The 19,270-nt window shown below is 41.0% G+C and overlaps 1 protein-coding gene across 1 annotated transcript in view; it reads left to right on the top strand.

Moving 5' to 3' along the window:
* Nucleotides 1–18,203, top strand: part of TSGA10 (testis specific 10) — a 48,631-nt gene extending 30,428 nt beyond the window's left edge. Inside the window, exons 13-18 of the mRNA XM_066620804.1 lie at nt 2,934–3,119; nt 4,788–4,997; nt 6,015–6,217; nt 6,821–6,925; nt 11,055–11,189; nt 18,004–18,203. Of these exons, the coding sequence (XP_066476901.1) occupies nt 2,934–3,119; nt 4,788–4,997; nt 6,015–6,217; nt 6,821–6,925; nt 11,055–11,189; nt 18,004–18,028 (864 nt within the window). The 3' untranslated portion in view covers nt 18,029–18,203. The remainder of the gene's footprint in view (nt 1–2,933; nt 3,120–4,787; nt 4,998–6,014; nt 6,218–6,820; nt 6,926–11,054; nt 11,190–18,003) is intronic.
* Nucleotides 18,204–19,270: the final 1,067 nt, after the last annotated feature.

The raw sequence follows: 19,270 nt of genomic DNA, 5'->3' as shown, positions 1-19,270 counted from the left end.
TGCTGTTGTAAAATGGCTGCAAACTGAGTGTAGATTGCTCTGTTGGTGGCCATTTTGTGAGTGCTGCTACTAGAGGTGGCAGCACTGTGACCCTACGGACAGACCCTGCTGTGCCTGCCAGATAAAGTAAGATAGGAATGAGGGTTGAGGGGGTGGGAGTGGGCAAATCTGGGTGGGGAGGAACAAGGGAGGCTACAGGAGGGGTGGACTGGCAGCAGTACTGTACACTGGATCCTGCCCTCTCTTTTAACAACCTCCCCACCCCTTCTCCTTGGACTTCTTCCTCCTAAAGAGCTGGTGCAGGTCCAAGGAGACCCACTGGCAAATGGGAGGGTTACGAGGGGTAAGGGGAAATAATTCTTACCCCAACATTCATCACTTTATATTTTCTTGCATTGAAGCGCACCTGCCACTTGCTGCCCTTTCTCCCAATTCAAAGAGATTTAGGACTGTGGATTGGAGCTCTTCACTGTCCCTTCTGGACTTTACCATGTGGAGAAGTTTAGTGCAGTGGTTCTCACATTGGGTGGCTAGCACTGGGACCCACTTTTTAGAATGTAAATCTGTTAGGACACATGGGAAGTGATGACATGACCGGAAGTGACATCATCAAACAGGAAAATTTTTAACAATCCTAGGCTGCAATCCTACCCACACTTATCCAGGAGTAAGTCTCCTGTTCTATCATTGTTAAAAGAATATACATAGTAGCTTGTTAAAAGTACAGGTCTGTAACATTTCCCCAAATGCAGTCACATCCCATGGTAGCATCAAGTCTAATATATTAAATATAAAATAGTGAAATGAATGGGGATCCACCTGAAATTGGTTTGCGACTCACCTAGTGAGTCCCGACACACAATTTGAGAAACACTGGTTTAGTGTAATCCACAAACTTGGCCACCTTGCTGTGTTTTCCCAACTTCAGATCATTTATGAACAAACTGAAAAGCACGGGTCCCAAGACTGATCCTTGGGGCATAGTACTTTTCACCTCTTTCTGTCGTAAAAATTGCTCATTGACACCCACTCTCTATTTCCTGGTCTGCAACCAGTCCCTAATTCATAAGAGGACCTGCGTTTTATTCCCTGACTGTGGAGCTTTCTCGGGAGTTTTAGGTGAGGGACTGTGTCAAACACTTTCTCAAAGTCTGTATACATAGCATTAGTATGTTCACTGACATCCACATGCCTGCTGATCTTTTCAAAGATTGCATTTCAGGTCCTGGCTTCTATCATTAATTTAACAGTGCACTGTGATATGCCTGAAAATGGGATGACTAACTTGAAAAAGGGCAATATATGTCTATAATTAAGATGGGGATAGTTTTTCAAAGTTGCCCCTGTAGGTGACTACTTACACAATCTAACCAACACCATAAATACTCGCATATAAGTAAAAAAATTTATACCCAAAAAATTGACTGTGAAAACCTGGGTCAACTTATACACAGATCTGTACAATAAATGAAGTGGGAGCTTCTGGGAAGCTTAGCTGTCTGGTGATGTGGGGGGTGGTGGAACTGGGCTGAGAAACAGGACACGGGGGGTGGAGCAAAAAGAAGAATTTTTGCTAATAATTATGGTATTCAGAGGCAGTCATTTCAGCTTCTCCAAACAGGAAGAGAAGTAAAGGCACTTATGGGAATTGAGGCTTGCTGCTATGGAAGTGCTGCACTATAGCCTCCTCACAATTCCTGTAAGCACCTTCAACTCCTTTCCAGTTTGGAGAAGAAGGTGCCTCCATTTTTTTCTTTTTGCTGCTGCCTCAGAATAATTCCTGGCAAGTCATTTTCAAATAATTTCACACACCCTTAAATTTAGGGGTCTGGATTACCAGGATGTAATCTTCATTTCCATCTGAAACAAAATCTAAGGCAGTGCACCAAAATAACACCCAGGGAAAGCAGAGGGTCTACTTCTGAGTAAATAGGGTTGCAACTATGTGTAACTGTGCTTGCTCATGCTCATTCTGTGTTGCTTGGCTCTTCACTGTGAACTGAATTGCACACTCCCAGTTATGAGTTATAAGTTGTATGTTATTTGTAGAGCCTCTGGCCTAACACACCAGGCACCTTTAAGAAGGATTTGGTTAATGGTTCTACTGGTATGTTATTTACAGTGCACTTAATCTGATAGTGTTTACAAAAAGGTTATAAAGACCAGAATTTTAAACGTTAATGAATCAAATGTATCTTAGGATTTTTTACTAAATTTTTAATAAATTAGAGACTACAGTTCTTAGGTAACAATTACTGGTAGGTTATTTTTCAGGATCTGGCCTTGGGTAAAATCAGACAAAATTATAATCAGGCACCCCCTAAGTTTAACCTCCCCCCCCCCCGACATCTGAGGGTCATAGGAAAATTATGTGATTTTGACTTAAAACTTGCCCTCGACTTATCTGTGAGATTGACTTGCTGGCAAGTATCTGCGGTAATCTATAACCCTAACTAATTATTATTTAGTAGATTTCTCACAGGCTTTGGCCAAATCAAATGTTTTGTTCTTTTCTGCCTTCTTAGCAAAAAGTTGATTTTTAAAAATATTTTCGTAACTAAAAATGCAGTAAATCTGGGAAAACACACTCACCTACCAGCTGAGGATGATGTGTCAGGCAGGGCTGTGGAATCCAAGATGGAAGCAATTTTGGGTGGGGTCAAGGTTGGATGTTTTGTGTACTGACTCCACAGCCCTGGTTTTGGGCATCTAATAAAGTGGACTATTATCTATGAGAGTTCATGCGGAAATACATTTGTTAGCCTTTAAAATGCTGCAAGATGTTTATTGATATAACTTTCAAACTTTGTTTTTGCTGCAAAAAAGTAACATTGCTATATCTCTTTGTTGCTTCCCCACTATATTTATGGTCACCCAGTAAATGTGTAAATCGACCCTAAGTTTCAAAAATAAAACCCAGTTTTTAATTTCAGGAGAAAGAAAAAGAAGACCTTTTGGGAAACTACCATAGGGCAAATGAACAGGCAGAAAAATGGGAAGCAAAGTTCCACCAAATTGAAGCAGATTGTAACTACATCCGATTGGAGCTTCTTAATGTAGAAGCTGAGAGTGATAGGCTTAAAGAACGAACCGAAACCCTTGAGACAGAGATTGCGCAAGTAAGTTAGAAAAGCATAAGTTTATTTTTGCATTATACTTAGCAGCTAGTTATTCCTTTTATTTGCCTTCATAGTTCTGTCCTTGACTTTCTCCTTGAATGGGAGCAACAACTTAAAGGAGGAATTCTCTGGTGAAGGCTGTGCCTCTTTTGTGCAGCACCTGTCTTGGGGGAGTCATCCAATAACACCTGCAAGGTCTTAGCTAAGAAAGTTGGCCAGAATTAGGCTTCTAGACCCAGGCTCAGCACTGAGGTTGCTGCGATTCCTTGAGAACCGTAACTTCAGCAAAACAGACTGACATTGTATTGCAGAGATATAAGAGATTCTGTTCTGTATCTCATAGACTTTGTATTTGCCTTTACTGGCTGACAAAATTCCTCAGCAAAGATTTTGAACCTGAAAAGAATTTGGTACTTGATGCTTGATAGTTGCTAAATTATCTGTAAGGATCTAAGAAGTTCCATCCTTGACCCTGTTTTCCACATTCTTTAAATTAAAGTTCAAACTTCACAAGGCAGGAGATCCAGAAGACACTATATGGTTGATTTGATTTGATTTTTTTTTATTTCAAAGCACCTAATGGGGAGTGATTGCATTGGGATCATGGCACTGGGAGTGATGACAGAGTTTTGGGACAGATTTGAGCTCTGTTCCAAAGCCCAGCCTGAAACCGGACTGAAAAAGATCAAAATAATATATTTCATCCAGGATCCTCTGGAGCTGAGACACCACCATTCACTCAGTCACCAAACCCAGAAACAGAACTCCCTGTTCTCTTCCAGGCACACTTCAAAGAGCTGGTTTTAATCTTTAAATTCCATCACTGCTTAGAGCCAGGGTATCTGAGGGATTGCCTCCTTCCATACAGTTTGACTTGTCTCTGAGGATCTTATATGTGTATTGCCCTCAAGGGAGGCTGAATGGGCAGGTCTCAGGTGTAGGACCTTCTCTGAGGAGGTGCCACAATTGTGGAATTCCCATCCCTAATGAGTCCTCCCTGGATGTTTTTTGACAGGACCTAAAAATGCACTTATTTGGGGTGGCATTTTAATTTCAGCACAGATCCTTCCATTTTTATCTGGGCCCCCAAACGATAAGGGCATCCTTACTTATTTACATGGAGGGACTATTTCCCCACATTGGTGGGGAAAGCTTCTATAAACTGGAGTTCTGTGGATACACTTCAATGCATGTGGAACTTTGCATCATTCTGCCTGTAAGCCATGATACTCAACAATCTATTAAATCCCACAGATTTTAATGAAATTGAGGTTCATGAGTTTTGCTGGTTTACGCCCAATACATTTAGGGCGCAGGCCTAACCCACTTTGCAGCACCGACATAAGGGCAATGCAGCACCAAGGCAAGGGAATAAACATTCCCTTTGAGGAGGACTCCATGAGTGCCATCCAACTGTAGGATGCAGCACATGTCCAATTGGCACAGCTATGCCAATGCTGGAAATTGGTTAGGATTTGGGCCTTAATGTCTTACTTTAATTTTTATATTTGAACTTTGCAATAAAATATTTTAAATGATCTTTATCAGAAAATGTTAATACTGTAAAGTGCATTCGAATAAGTGAAACTTTAACTGTTTCCTAAAGTTATTAGACTCATTTCATATAAATGATTTGTATTATTTATTTATTACTACATGTTTTGACAGCATTTAGCATCAGAAAAAGCCTACAAGTCGCAGATTTCTACTTTAGGTAAATCTCTTGTGAAAATGGAAGAAGAACTCCACAAAGTCCAACTGGAAAAAGTGTCTGTACTTTCAGATTTGGCATCTACCCGTGAACTGTGCATTAAATTGGATGCTAGCAAAGAGTTGTTAGCCAGGCAGCTAAGCAATGCAACCAGGGAAGTAGAACGGGTAAGCATAATATAATCTAAGCATTGTTTGGAGCAGAGAGAAGAAGGTGAGGACTTACTCTCTGTGTCTCCTGAAGGCAGGACTAGCATCAATAGATTGAAAATACCGGGGAGTAAATTTAGGTTAGATGCAAGGAAGGATGACCTAACTGTAACAGTCTGCCTTGTGTAGTAGTGGATTCTCCCTCATTGGAGGTTTTCAGTCAGAGGCTGGATGGCCACCTGTCAGGGATGCTGTAGTAGTTGCCTACGCTGAGCAATAGGTTGGACTAGATGCCTTTCAAGGTCCGTTTTAATATTGTATGATTCTAGTAAGAGGTACTAGAATTAAGAATAGGTAATTAAGTTGTGAGAGGTAGTTCGGGTTTCCTCTTCCCCATGTAAGTGTGTGGCAGCAGGACAGCATACTGAGTAGAGAGGATATGTTTGCATACGCTTTTCCTTCTATGATGGAAGAGTTAATTGGATGTTTCATCTGAACTGGTCCACATAACATTACCAAGCATATATGGGAACAACATGGCGGCTTATGCTCTTGCAGAGCATTGTGTGTACTAGAATTCCATGGAATTTGGGGCCATGCCCTCTGATACTGGAAAGGACACCAAATAATTCAATATAGTGTCAAAAAAGAAAAAAAAATTGGCACAATCTATAGCCCATTTTTGCCCAAGGGTGATAAAGTGGAAAGTAAAAGTGCTTCTATTTGGATGAATCATGGCCCTATATATTTATTTTCATCTGTTAGTACAAAAATCTAGCCTCTCAGACAACCATATTGAAAATATTCTTCACAGAGTGGGAGTTATAGTTCATGACGAGTTGATAGGAAGAAGTTGGATATTTGACATCTGGAGGGTGGTATAAAGCAGGAACAGGGATGGTGTAGTTTCCTGTTTGAGATGTAATCCATCATTTCTTCTTTTTGTTATTACAAAATTAGAAAAAAAATATATTATCAGTTTCTAATGTATTGTACCTTAGAGAACAATTAACATGTCTAATTTTTGGATTCCAGTTGCAGAATGAATGGGAATCTTCTTGCTCAGAAATAGAGCTCCTTAAAAAACAACTTATGAATGACAGGATTTCAGCAAAAAACCTGGAAACATTGTTAGCATCTAATCGAGAAAAGGAATTTCAGTCTCAGATGATAAACCAAGAAAAGGATTCTGAAATTCAGCTTCTTAAAGAACAGCTATCTCTGGCTGAGGACAAAATGTGAGTAAATAATCAAAAGTAACAATACTGTCCAGTCTGATCTAACATTGTTGTGTTAATGTTTGTCTACCTGTCTTTGTGCTATTAGCAGATTAGGAGGGATTCTAGAGAGAACAGAAGTGGTAGCCACCTGACTGAAGAAGTGTTGAAAAACAGGCATCTTGCGGATTTTGAGAAAAATATTTTGGGGCTGGAAGAAGGTTGCACATTATAAAAATCCCCCAAAATTAACAGGGCAATTGAGCACAAAACTGATTCTGCACCCCAGGAACCTAACCATTATGTACACATATGGCTAGGATATAGGTGCATGCAGCAATGTTTTATAAATAACATATCCTAAATTTTGCAGGTCTCTACTTCATTGTGGATACATTGTTGTTTATTATAGTTTGGCAGTTTAAGCAGTAAAGGTGTTCAGGACTTTTTGACACAACAGTAATATTCAGCTTATTTTTTGTTTTGTTTTCAGATGCTTATTCAAATTATTTTTATATTGAATATACTGGAAGTTGCTCTTGATATACTAACCTTATTTATTTTATCATATTTGCCATAGTTAGAACATCCTTTCAGTTCAGGAAATGTGTTTGTCTTTTCTAGTGCTGCCCACAGTCGAGATTTTTCGCAGCTGAAAAATACAATAACTCAACTAGAATCTGAATTAGATATCACCAAAAGACAGTTGGGCACAGAACGGTTTGAAAGGCAAGTGTGTGTTCACGTTTTTAATCTTTTAAAAGGTTCTTCCCAATTTAATTGCATTCTGCTATGCTAATTTACAAACACTCATGGTTTTATGGTTTAAAGCAGCGGGCACCAAACCCCAACCCACAGGTCAGATCTGGCGTCCAAAAAATGCCTTCCTTGCACAGCACTTACTGTTTCATGCCACAGCTACTTATTTTTCCAGCCAATCTCCTCAGAAACTCATGCTGGGCAGCTGCTTCCACCTGGAAATCTGGGTGCATGGTCTGCTGGAGTGATGGAAGGAAGTGGCTGCTTGGCATGAGTTTCTGGGGTGATCAGCTGGAAAGATAAGTGGCTGTGGCATAGAACAATAAGTGCAGTGCCACACAGGGAAGGTGTTGTCTAGATGCATCAGTCCTGCAGTTTGGAGATTTTTGCTAAAGCATCAAGGCAGTAATCTTGTATCCAGCAGAACTAAAGCTGCAATTCAAAGCATATTTACAAATAAGTACTACTGTTAGAACAGTGTGTTACTGTTCTCAAGTAACACACATTCTTCATGTATTCAAAAACTACCTGCAGGGGTGCAGGTCAGCTGTGTAAGTTGTATTTCAGCAAGTTGATTGTTTATGTGTCAGGGAAAGGAATTCCTGGAAGAAAACAAACTGACCAAGGTGAATCTTGCCTAGTGGATATCATGCATTCACCATTCCTGCTTCTCACTTTCTCTGTACTGGACCAGCAGCTGAATGGAGAAAAGCCTTGGTAGTTTTTTATCTGCTGCCGCCATTTCATGCTGCAGAGACCAGGTAGAGGAGAGCTGTCTGATTGAGCACTGAACTCTAGGAATTCTTATTAAACCCTCAGGAGTGTCTGTGGGGTAAAGAGACATGACAATCCACTGAATTGCCTGTGAACATGGACCAGGCAGACAAAGGATCAAAATGTAATTAGTTAATTAAAAATCTAATGAAAAGGGGAGGGGAAAAACAAAATAGGGAAAGAGTGGTGGGTAGTAAAATACAAGCAGGCAGATGGAAAATGCCTGAGCTTGACTGGAAAGCATAAAGAAAAATTTTCACTGAAGTGATACAATCCATTAAAACCCAGCAGATGGAGTTGGGATGATGCTCACAGCCCACTACTCCTTCCCCCAGGCTTCAGTGTTAAAGCCCAGGAAATAGCTGGAGGGACAATGAAACAAAACCAAAACCTGTTTGTAGTCTAGACAGTTCTTGCTTTAAACTACTTACATGGCAAGGACTCCCTAGTCATTGCACTTGCCATTGAACAAGTGGCTGCTCCTCTCTGAGCTCCTACCAAATGGGTCGCTCAGGTGTTTGGTAGAGAACATAATAGGTTTGTGTGGGCTGGGAAATTTATAACTTGGCATATATTATGTCCTCAAGGTGCCTGATGAGAGGAGTGGAACACACGTGGTCACTCCATCGCATCCTCTTGACCGTGAACAGGTTTGGCTACCCAATCGTTAAGCACATGCCAATCCTAGAAGGGGGTTAGCCATCTCAGACAGAAAGAGAAGCTAGATCCACAAACCCTGCTTCAGCAGCAATTTTATAAACCCCAAGCACAAAAATTGCTTCAGCAGCAATTTTATAAACCCCAAGCCTGTAAAAACCAGCTAGATCCACAAACCCATCTCTCTCTCTCTCTCTCTCTAGATCCACAAACCCATCTCTCTCTCTCTCTCTCTCTCTCTCTCTCTCTCTCTCTCTCTCAGTGGAGTTTTACATGGACAGTGGACAAAAGTTATCTCCAAGATGATAGCTCAACAGTTTTTAGGTGCTAAACTTCACATAGGCTTCTAGGAGATTAAAATTGTCCCAAAATACAGAAAACTAGGCAAAAAACCTGGGGAGGGGGATTCATCAGAGTGTGCCATTTTTTTCTTATTAGAAAAAAAGCAACCACATAGTTTATACACTATAGATTGTTTTTTAATAAATGCTGGCATGCCCCAGTATCTGTGGGGGTTCCATTCCAGACCCCTTCCTGTGGATACTGCAAGTCCATGGATACCAGAAACACTTTTATGAAAAGGTAGGAAAAGTGAAGGAAATAGCTGTGCCTACCATATTGAAGTGAAACTGCTATGTTTTCAGGGCTGCAGGCATTCTACTGAGCTGCCTGCAGCCTCTTCCTGGTCACACTAAGGCTCCTCCTTTCAATCAATGTTGCCCCAAAATGCATCGCGATGCATTATCTTCCTGGTTGCAATGCATTATTGGGCCACATTGGGGGAAGGGAGGAGCCTCTGTTCGACCAGGAAGAGGCTGCAAACAGCTCAGTAGAATGCCTGCAGCTGTAAAAACACAGTGCTGTGGTAAGCACAGCTATTTTTGGATTTTTCTTTCACTTTCCCTATCTTTTTAAAGGGAATCCCTGGTATCCTCCAGATCTGCAGATAATTGAAACTGTGGACACCAGATCCGCGGATACCGGGGCCTGCCTGTACTCTTTGAGGAAAAGTGCAAAGTTAAATTCTTACAAATTTAATTTGCAAGAATTAAAAGAGAAGAATGTGTAATAGTTTTTAACACTAGTTCTAGTTGTGTTTAGGGCATTTTTGAGCATGTCAATTTCCACTACAGGCAGAGCAATGTTCCAGCAAATGACCAACTGCATATATTAAGGTGGTCCCTCCAAACTCGCTGCACTAGCTTCTTTCCTTCCTTGAGCCAGCTAACTGGCACTTTGCATGCTTTCTGTTATGCTTTTGGCAGCGATCTGCCTTCTTTCTACTTTCCCAATCCTGCAAGGCATTCTGGAGTGCTAAAGAACTGTCACAAGTCATTCTGGGGCATGATTCGGCAGCCATTAGCAATTGTCCAGGTGTTGACGGATGCGCCCAATGGCAGAGTTTTCAGAATGGATCCTTGTCATTAAGCAGTGCAAACCTGTATATGAAACCTATTTATAGGCACACCAGTAGTTTTATTTTGTTGTTTTTGCACATTTAAAATGTACTAGCTGTTTTTTTGCCCAGAGTCCAGACTTACTCAGAACTGGGTCCTTGCTGTCTATTTCCTTGTTTGTACAAAAGACCAGCAGTTTATAATCAGTTTCAAAGATCAAAATTCATACAAATGTGGACAATTAGAGTTTTAGATGTTTCCAGAACACCAGTACTTCTAGTGGCTTGCTGGTGTCTTATGCATTATGGTGTCTTATGGGATAGGGAACCATTTTAAAACTTACTTTGCTATTTAAGCTGCTTTGTAAACATTTTTCTGTTGTAAAGTGGTATATAAATATGACAATTACACAGATTTTGCTTCCTTAAATGTTACACCAATTCCTCGGTGTATTTGGGGTACGGATTCCAAAAATGGCATCCGTTTTGCCCTATCACATCTCATTTTGGAGACATGGCATAGCCTCTTTAGTGAATGGTTCAAGCATCTTCCTCATGGGGAAACCTACACCATGGCTTCCTCATGAGGAAGCTGCTTGAACCATTCACTAATGAGGCTATACTATATCTCCAAAACTAGACGTGATAGGGCAAAATGGATGCCATTTTTGGAATCGGCACCTCAAATTCATATCAAACCACCATAAAGTTTGGGAAAAACCTTTCTGACCCTCAATTTTGTAGGCCTGTGTTATGGGTTTTGTAATGTTGAGCTTAAAGATAATTGCATCACTCCTTGTAGACCGTCTTATCCTAGGTTTCACTGTTTCTGCATATAGAGATACATAGCATTGTACAGGTCCTTGTTTGTTGGGACTGGGCCACCTAGAGCAAGGGATGGCTGGCAATTTTTTCCCCACTGAAGCACTTTCCAAGTGCAGCATTTCACTTTCTCCCACTTGTCAATGACTACAACACATTCTTGTAGGCAAAATTAATGGCATGCACTCAGGATTACCATTGGAATGGAATGCGCCCTCTCCCGTGATGTTCCCAGTGCCTGGAGTGAGAAGTAAGCCACCCACCCCCACAACTGTGTCCCAGACTGCAGTCTATTTACTTTGTTCAATTGGACCTAATAGAAGTCCTTGAGAATTCAGCTAACCCAGATTTCTATAACCTCACCCCAGTTCTGGTTCTCATGCAGAATTAAATTTTACGACATACACTAAATTTGTGGGGCTCCATGTCTCCTTTTTACAATGGTTTTAGGGAGCGTGCTGTCCAAGAACTTCGCCGCCAGAGTCTTACATCTTCATACCACTTAACTTCTACAATAAGGACATCATCACCTGAACGTTGCCGCCACCGGTCTCCTGACAGAAGTCTGAACAGGTCGTTGGAAGGGTGAGAGCACTTTGCTCAGTGGTGAAGCAATATGTGATCTTAGTTCTGAAACTATGGGCAAAAAGAAATAGTGTCGTCCTTATACTGTGTGAAATATCTGGGGTGGTCATATTGGCATTAAAAATTATATAGTAGAGAGGAGTTTCAGCAGTTGAACAAGAGTTTGATCAAATATGTCTTGCTTGGTTACAAATTCAGGACTGAGTTTGTATTACCAGTGTTCTTAACTTTTTTGCCTTGCTCATATAATATTGGTTGTGTTCATGTGAACAAAAGGAAATATCATTAGGTACATTAGTAGGATTATTCAGGAGGGTGTGCTGTGCTCTTGTACTCTCACTACTTTAATTTCTGCTTCATATATGTCAAAGAAGTAGAGATGGTGTGTTTGAATCATTCACACTGCAGTATGTCATTCTTTAATTCTGCTGTCACATGAAGGTTGGAGATAAAACTTCTTTTGGGAGATGAAAGTCTTGTTCCTGCATTGTGGTCTGGATGCATGAGGAGAGAAAGTATGAATCATTCTCTCTCTCCTTGCTCTTCAGAATATCCAAAACATCTCTCATACAGTATTACTGATAAACTGTAATAGGGGATGTTATATTGAAATAATTGAATACATCTATTCTGAGTACCTAAGATTTGGAATGTGTATGGAACTTTTGGCCATAAAGATAGGCTATAGGTGGATGGGTGCCTGTCCTAACTTTTTTCCAACCTGCTTTCTTTAGTCCTTGCTTTCCTTCTCTCCATCAGTTTGGATGCTTTTCGCTGTTCCCAGTCTCATCTAAATGTTAACTTCAAAATTCAACCTCTATTCCAAAATTCCTATCTATCTTTTCAGGTGTAGCCCAATAGCTGTATTAGTAAAATACGAATGGAATGGAAACAACTTACAAGATGAAAATGTTCTTATACCTAGAAGAGGCTAGGTATTTTGTTTTGGCGTTGATTCCTAGTTTTGGAGAATATGCCCTTGTTTTTCCAAGGTCCACATTGTCTCTAAGTTTTGCTTCCAAACAGTTAGTGCTACTGGTTGTTGCTTATCTCTGTACATCCACATTCATATTAACCCTTTGCTTCCAGACCTTTTAATTTTTGCACCCTTTCTTTAGTATGAGCAGTTAAAACATGCAGTTAAGCCTGTGATGAGGTGGAGAGCTGCAGTGGTGTGACTCGGGAGGTGTGGGGGTGTCAGACTAGACATAATTGGGGGTGTCACCAAAATGACTGCTGTAGGAGCCCAGCATGGGGTGTGTGTGTGTGGATTAGAGTCTCCTACTCTGGTGGGCGTCGAGGAGGACAAGGAATGTCTGTATCAGCAGCCCACACAGATATCTCTTACACCCCTCAGCTCCTGCTGGAGTAGAAATCACCAATCTGCTCCTTCCTGTGTTGGACTCTTACATTTTGGTGTCACCTCCCAACTGTATAAAGTCCTATTAGGCTTGTCGTGGGGGAATGGTGCACGGACAGTTACAGGGCAATGGGGGTGACACCATACCACACTGGGTGACACCAAACCTAGTGACCCCACTGGGGAGTGGAGTAATGGCTAATACCATAAAAATCACAGATTCTTCACTTAAAGCAGAGCAAAGCCATGTTTCCCCCCTATGCAGTTATTAGGGGGAGGAGGCATTAATCGTATTCTTTCCCATCTGAAACCTTGTAGTGTCCCAAACACAGTCTGTTACCTCCCACCTCAGATTTTCAACAGCATCTCTTCCATCCACATCATCTAAGCACCTCAAGCGCAGAAGGCAGACAGAGAGATACGCAGATGTGTGGGACATTATTTCAGAAGATACCCTAAAAGATTATATCTGTTTCAAATGTAATTCTTCGGCATTGTGGAATTATAGATTTGAATAAAGCAGCATTCATGCAGGAACATGATATCATCCTTCATTTTTCACTAACAGGTCTCTCCACAGATTTCAATTAAGATGCAAATGATCATAAACCACCCACCAGTTCCCCTAATCTTATTATTCAGATTCCAAATGTCTTGATTGTTCTTTGGTGTCAGTTGATTGGCCTAGTGACTACAGAGAAATTAGCCCATGCAAACTCCATCCAGCTTCTGGAAAACTGGTTGTATGAAATTCAGCAACACATGCTGATCTTAGCAACATTCAGCATTAGATATACAACTGCAGTTGGAACTGAAGTTCTTGAATTGTTAAACTCGTCTGTATCAAATCCAGCAATTGGAGTTGGGATTCATTAAACTGGTTTACCACAACCTGGAAACAACTTGGGTTGTCTTTTTCTTACAACTGCCTCGCAGGCCAATCCTGAGCTGCCCGGAGCTCCGGACCCGGTGGCCCCATGGAGGGCTCCCGCTGGATCCAGCACCTCCCGCGCTACCACGGGAAGCTCCTCAGGAGAAAGGGACATTTGTCCCCTTCCCCCAAGTAAGGGAAGCAGCCCTGCAATGGGGCTACTCACTTTAGTGGCGACTGTTTGGTCACCGCTAAAGTAAAGGCGCTCGTGTAGGGCGCACAGCCCTACCCAAGTGCCTTGGATCCTGCGGAGCTCGACTCTGTGGACCCGCCTCTTCCCCCTGACATGCTTCCCCCATGCCCTCGACCATGCCCTATCCCCTGTTCTGCAGCCCGGCGGTCAGGGAGACCACTGAGCCATGGAACCCAGGCACCCGCACCCGCACTTATATTAAAGAAAAAAGTGTAAATTCAGACAAATTAATCCACCAACAGCACAATCCTGTACATGTTTTCTCTGTAGTAAGCCGCACTATGTTCAGTAGGACTTACTCCCCAGGAAAGTGTGTATAGCAGTGGTTCTTGAACTTTTCCGGCTCGTGCCTCCCCGATCCTTATAGCCATTGGCCACGGGTCCCCATTACAACACCTCAGTTACCCCCAAAATGGGGGTGAAGGTGTTATAATTATACACTGGAAACAAGGCTGCCAGCACTCTGAGGCTGCAATCCTAACCACACTTACCTGAGAATAAGCCCCATTAAACAAAATAGGACTTACTTCTGAGTAACCTGGTTAGGATTGAGCCCTGAGTTTTTTAGCAGTTCACCTGGAGGGTTTTGGAAAGGGAGTGGGGAATTTATGAATCTGCTGGGGCAGGGGAAGACTTTGTTTTGTGTGTATCTGCTAATTGCAAACTGATGCAAACTGAGACCCAGAGACTGTTTGACTGGAATCCTAACCGCACTTTCCTGGGAGTAAGTCCCATTGAACACAATAGGACTTGCTTCTGAGTAGACCTAGCTAGGATTGTGTGTTTTGTCTTACAATAGTAGCCAACAGAGTACCCCCCCCCCCAAAAAAAGGAGGCAGGAGGAAAAAGGGGGATGGCTAAAAAGAAATGGGGATTTTTATTTTTAATCGATTTTTGGAGACAAAGCCATCAAGAGTGGCTTTTTTTCTTTTTTGAAGGGGGGGGAAGAGAAAGGTGAAGATCCTGGGTTAAGCTGACAGACCCCCCAAGCCTATGTAGGTCTACTCAGAAGTAAGCCCCATTTGAGTCAATGAGGCTTACTCCCAGGAAAGTGTGGAAAGGATTGCAGTCACATACAGCAAGATTACAACTCACCCCAAAGTAGACGGGGGCTGCTCACACACATATACCCAGCATGCAGATGCCACCCCTGTTCCTCCAGGTAAGACGGAAGGATGCAGGCTGGGGCATTTGCCCCCCCCACTAGGAGCAGAGGAAAGCACTGCATTGCCTGTACTTACTCTTCCCTCCCATTTTAAAGACTGCCAGGAGTGCCCCTGTGCTGATGAGATGCAGCACCTCCAAACTCTTCTCTCCTCCAGCCTTGACCAATCCCAGGATGCCCAGGGCAAGGGGCACACTGGGAAATGTAGTCCCTGGGGCGAGGTTGCACATGGAGAGAACTCCATGATGAGATGCGGCACCTCTCCCTGCCCAGCCAGCCTTCTCTCCCACCTCCCCCCATCATGTTTCACACTGCCCCACCCACCTCATTCTCAGCCTCAAAAAGCAGCAAGCCAGTGCAGCTGAGCTGAGCAGAGCTCAGCAGCAGAGCAGCTGCCGGACACCTCTCTCCCCAAGATGCCTGGTGATGCCCCTGGAAGCTAGCCACACCTCACTAGGGAGGTGGGACGCACAGATTGAACACCTCAGGTGTATAGGATTGCATCCTAGATCTCTTTCCCAAGGTGAATTGTGGTTGACTTAAGCTAAAGAATCTTCTTCATCTGCCTTTGTCATAACATTCTTTCTAAAATAATTCCACAACTAAGGACTTAACATATAACTTCTACTCCATTACTACAGGAATTTTACGTTGTAAGGCCCTAAGAATTTTGGGACTTGCTTCCATGCTTAAGATAGGAACCTCATTTCTTTAAAAACTGCTGTGGATTGACTATGAAATCTGGAGTCAGAAAAGCAACTTTTAGCCATTGCATTCAACACATCTTTTTAAGAATTCCTGTCCAAGTTCCATTAAGTAGCTGCACCATATCTAAGTAGGTGGTTGATAACTTTGCCTGAGAAGTATCCTAGTTTCTTTGTAAACTTTAAATTAATGTGCACAGAACATAAAATTCCAGTGCACAGACTGGAAGACGCTCATAACTAGGGTGACCATATAATTTATTCTCCAGACTAGTACACTTTTGAGATTGAAAGGGGGAGCTAATTAAATAATTAAAATTATATGATTTTTGAAGTATTTATTCACCAACAAATTGGTCTTTAAAAAATCTTTATATTGATTATATTAACATTAAAAAATAATATAAGCAGGATAATTATTCTTGATATATATTAGCATACTTTAAACTAATTTAAATATTTATTGGTAAACCTTACAACCTTCCAAATAAGATAGACAAGCTTAACCAACGTAGTATTTTAAATTAAGTACCAAATAAATTCCCTTTATGAAAAGTAAGACAGTGATGTACCAGATACCAATGTAATAAGATAACCTAAAGGGGAGATCAATCAGACCAGAGACACAACAGAAAAAAGACAGAATTTAAAAGGGGGAGGAATTTCCTTTATGTGGAAGCAGACAGCAACACCGAAGTGTTACAAGACAACCAACCAAGTGGGAGAACTTTTGTACTGAAGATACAAAACACTGAAAAAGAGAAGGGGGATGAACTGCAAAAAGTGCAAGAAAACTGCAAACTCTCCTCCTTCAATAAGGAGACAAAGAAAACTGCCCCACTTCAACTGGCAATGGCCTGAAGTGAGGCAAAAACAAAGAAGCCCAAAGCCTCTGCCAAAACTGTAACAAAAGGAATGCACTGGCATGCTCCAGACACCGGATGCTGGCTGAAAGTCATAAGACCAAGGAAGCACTGCTGCTCTGGGTTGAAAAAGCGCTCAACTCCTTTAAGCCAGGCACCAATCTGGTGCAACACTTGGTGACTTGGCCTCAACTCTAGGACAATGCCCGGTGTAACATTGTTACCCCAAAGAGCCAAGGCTTTTCTTTTCACAATGGCTTTAACCATTTTCCACTCACCCCTCAGAAAGGGTGTAACAGAGAAGGAAAACCCACTTCTGTGACACTGGGATAGCACACAGAACCTGGGCCTGTCCTGGGCAAACTGGGACATCAGGTCACCCTACTCAAAACTCAATGTTAATAAAAGGCATTGAGTTGCCTTTAACTAAAGTAACTGTATTGATTTTCAATATTTTTGAAGTGTCAAGCTATTAGAAGTTCATGTAATGTCTGTACACAGAATTCCTGTTAATGTAATTTTGTATTAGGTGAACATTTCCATATGAACACCACGTTCTTCCGCCATGATATCAGAATCATGATGATGTCTCTGCCATACTTTCTCCCTAACTTTGTCCCTAGCTCGAGAAGAAAAATGCCCCATGCATCCTAGACAATAAAATTAATTTACCAACTTATTGTATCTGGTTTCCGTTAATACATTAGACAAGTTAAGTAAACTTATGAAGCAATCCTAGCCAATTTTACTATCTTGAATTCCTGGTATAGAGAAGAAGAAGCAGGTATGAAAAACGATAGAAAAACTCCTGACACTTCAGAATTTGTTTAAGCTAGGCACATATAAAATAGCACTGGGTTAAGTCACTCAGGCTGCAATCCTAACCATACTTTCCTAAGAGTAAGTCCCATTGAACAAAATAGGACTTACTTCTGAGTAGACCTGGCTAGGCTTGTGCCCTCAAAGATCAAAGTGAGATGAGTTTGCCACAGGGCACAAACCTAACCCATGTTCCAGCACGGACATAAGGGCAATGCAGCTCCTAGGTAAGGAAACAAACATTCCCTTGCTTTGAGGTGGCCTCCATGAGTGTCCCCCAACTGCAGGATGCAGCACACATCCCATTGGCACAGCGATGCCAGTGCTGGAAAGTGGGTTAGGATTTGGGCCTGTCACATATAAAGTGAGCCAGGGACTAGGCCAGTTCCCTAACATTAGACTGGATCCTCTTCATATGGGTAGATTTGGGGAGTTACTTTGCTTGAGTTTATTTTTGTGTGCATCCTTTAGGCTGCACTTCTGAATACACTTATCTGAGGGTAAGCCCCATTGAACACAATGGAAATTCTGTGTTAAATATGCATTTGGTTGCATTGCATGAGAATTATGATGGGCTTTCTTCTGGTAAGAGTTGTGAGAAAACCTATGTATGGATGGACTTGTCAGGGTATGATATGAGCATATTGCCTGAAAAGTCATTTGTTGAGGACATTATTGGTGGAGTCAAGGGAGGGGACTTGGACGTACTTATTGATTTTAGGGGCAGTTACCATCATTGGATGAAACAGTTAAACACCACAATTTTCCCTCTTTTTTAGAAATTCTATTTCGAAGGACTTCTGATCGAGGAAGATATGAAAAAGTCTGACAACTATTAGAAAAATGCAAGTTCTTCTGCCAAACTGAACTCAGGATTTATTAAAACAGTTACTTTAATCCAATTGATACTGGATAATGTTCAAAGTACTTATTAACTCAGGAAACTTTCACGTGTACACACACACACACACACACACACACACACACACAAGCGCACACTTTATTTGACTGACAAATACTTTATTTGGACCTCCTGAATAAAAGCAATTTTGGTATGTTATTTTATAAAATTAATATCCATTTTTTAAAAATGTCATAATGACAAAGATAAGTATAGTTGTTACCACACAGTCAAAGGAATATCATTTAAACAGTGTAAAGAGAACAAGGAAAATAATTAAAAGTTTGCCTTTACTTCTTGTTCCATCTACTGTAATTTGCATATTTTCTAACATTTTTATTTGAGGGAATAAACATCTTTAAAATGAAGAATACCGTCTTAAAATATATGGCTTGATTTTGAATAAAAATTTGAAATTAAATTGCTATTTGATACTAACACCAGTTAATAAACCAACCGTCTATCTAGAAATAGCAGTGTTGGGCTGCAAATGTTTATATAACAGCAGCTATGTTGTCCCAATTATGCAGTTGAACTATCCATCCCACGCACTTATTTGCTGGGAAGTCTGGTTTTATGAAATAGACCATTAATTGGGCAATATCGTGTAGTTATGAATACTTTCTAATATAATGTTTTGTAATGCCTTTTACAAATGACGTTTATAAGTATTATAGTCACATAATTATAATCATATATGTTCAAAGACATATTTACAGGTAATGCATAACCAAATCATGTATTGTTCATATATTTATTCATAAGTTCAGACACTGCAAATTTTATTATATTGTTTCATATTGTCAACCATGAACTGGTTCATTTTTTCTTTCTTACTAGAAGCCTTTTGTTTTAAAACATTTCCTTTTTTAAATAAAGACTGTTTTCTGTGGATCTTGTATTTTTTAATAGCAATTTCTAATTTTAAATAAAAATTGTTTTTCAGTGGATCTTGTATTTTTTTAATCGCAATTTTTAATTTAAAATAAAGATTGTTTTTCAATGGATCTTTCTTTTGTTTTTAATAGTGATTTCTAATTATGTTTTATTTAGTATCTGGGGAATGGCCATAGCTGCTGTCTTGATGCTACGTTTTGCATGCGGACGATCCTTAACAACTTCAGATGGGGCTGGAAAAGACTCCT

This window comes from Tiliqua scincoides, chromosome 3 (genome assembly GCF_035046505.1).
Source record: "Tiliqua scincoides isolate rTilSci1 chromosome 3, rTilSci1.hap2, whole genome shotgun sequence".
NCBI lineage: Eukaryota > Metazoa > Chordata > Lepidosauria > Squamata > Scincidae > Tiliqua > Tiliqua scincoides.
Note: the sequence above shows the minus strand (reverse complement) of the source record. Positions and strands in the feature narration are given on the sequence as shown.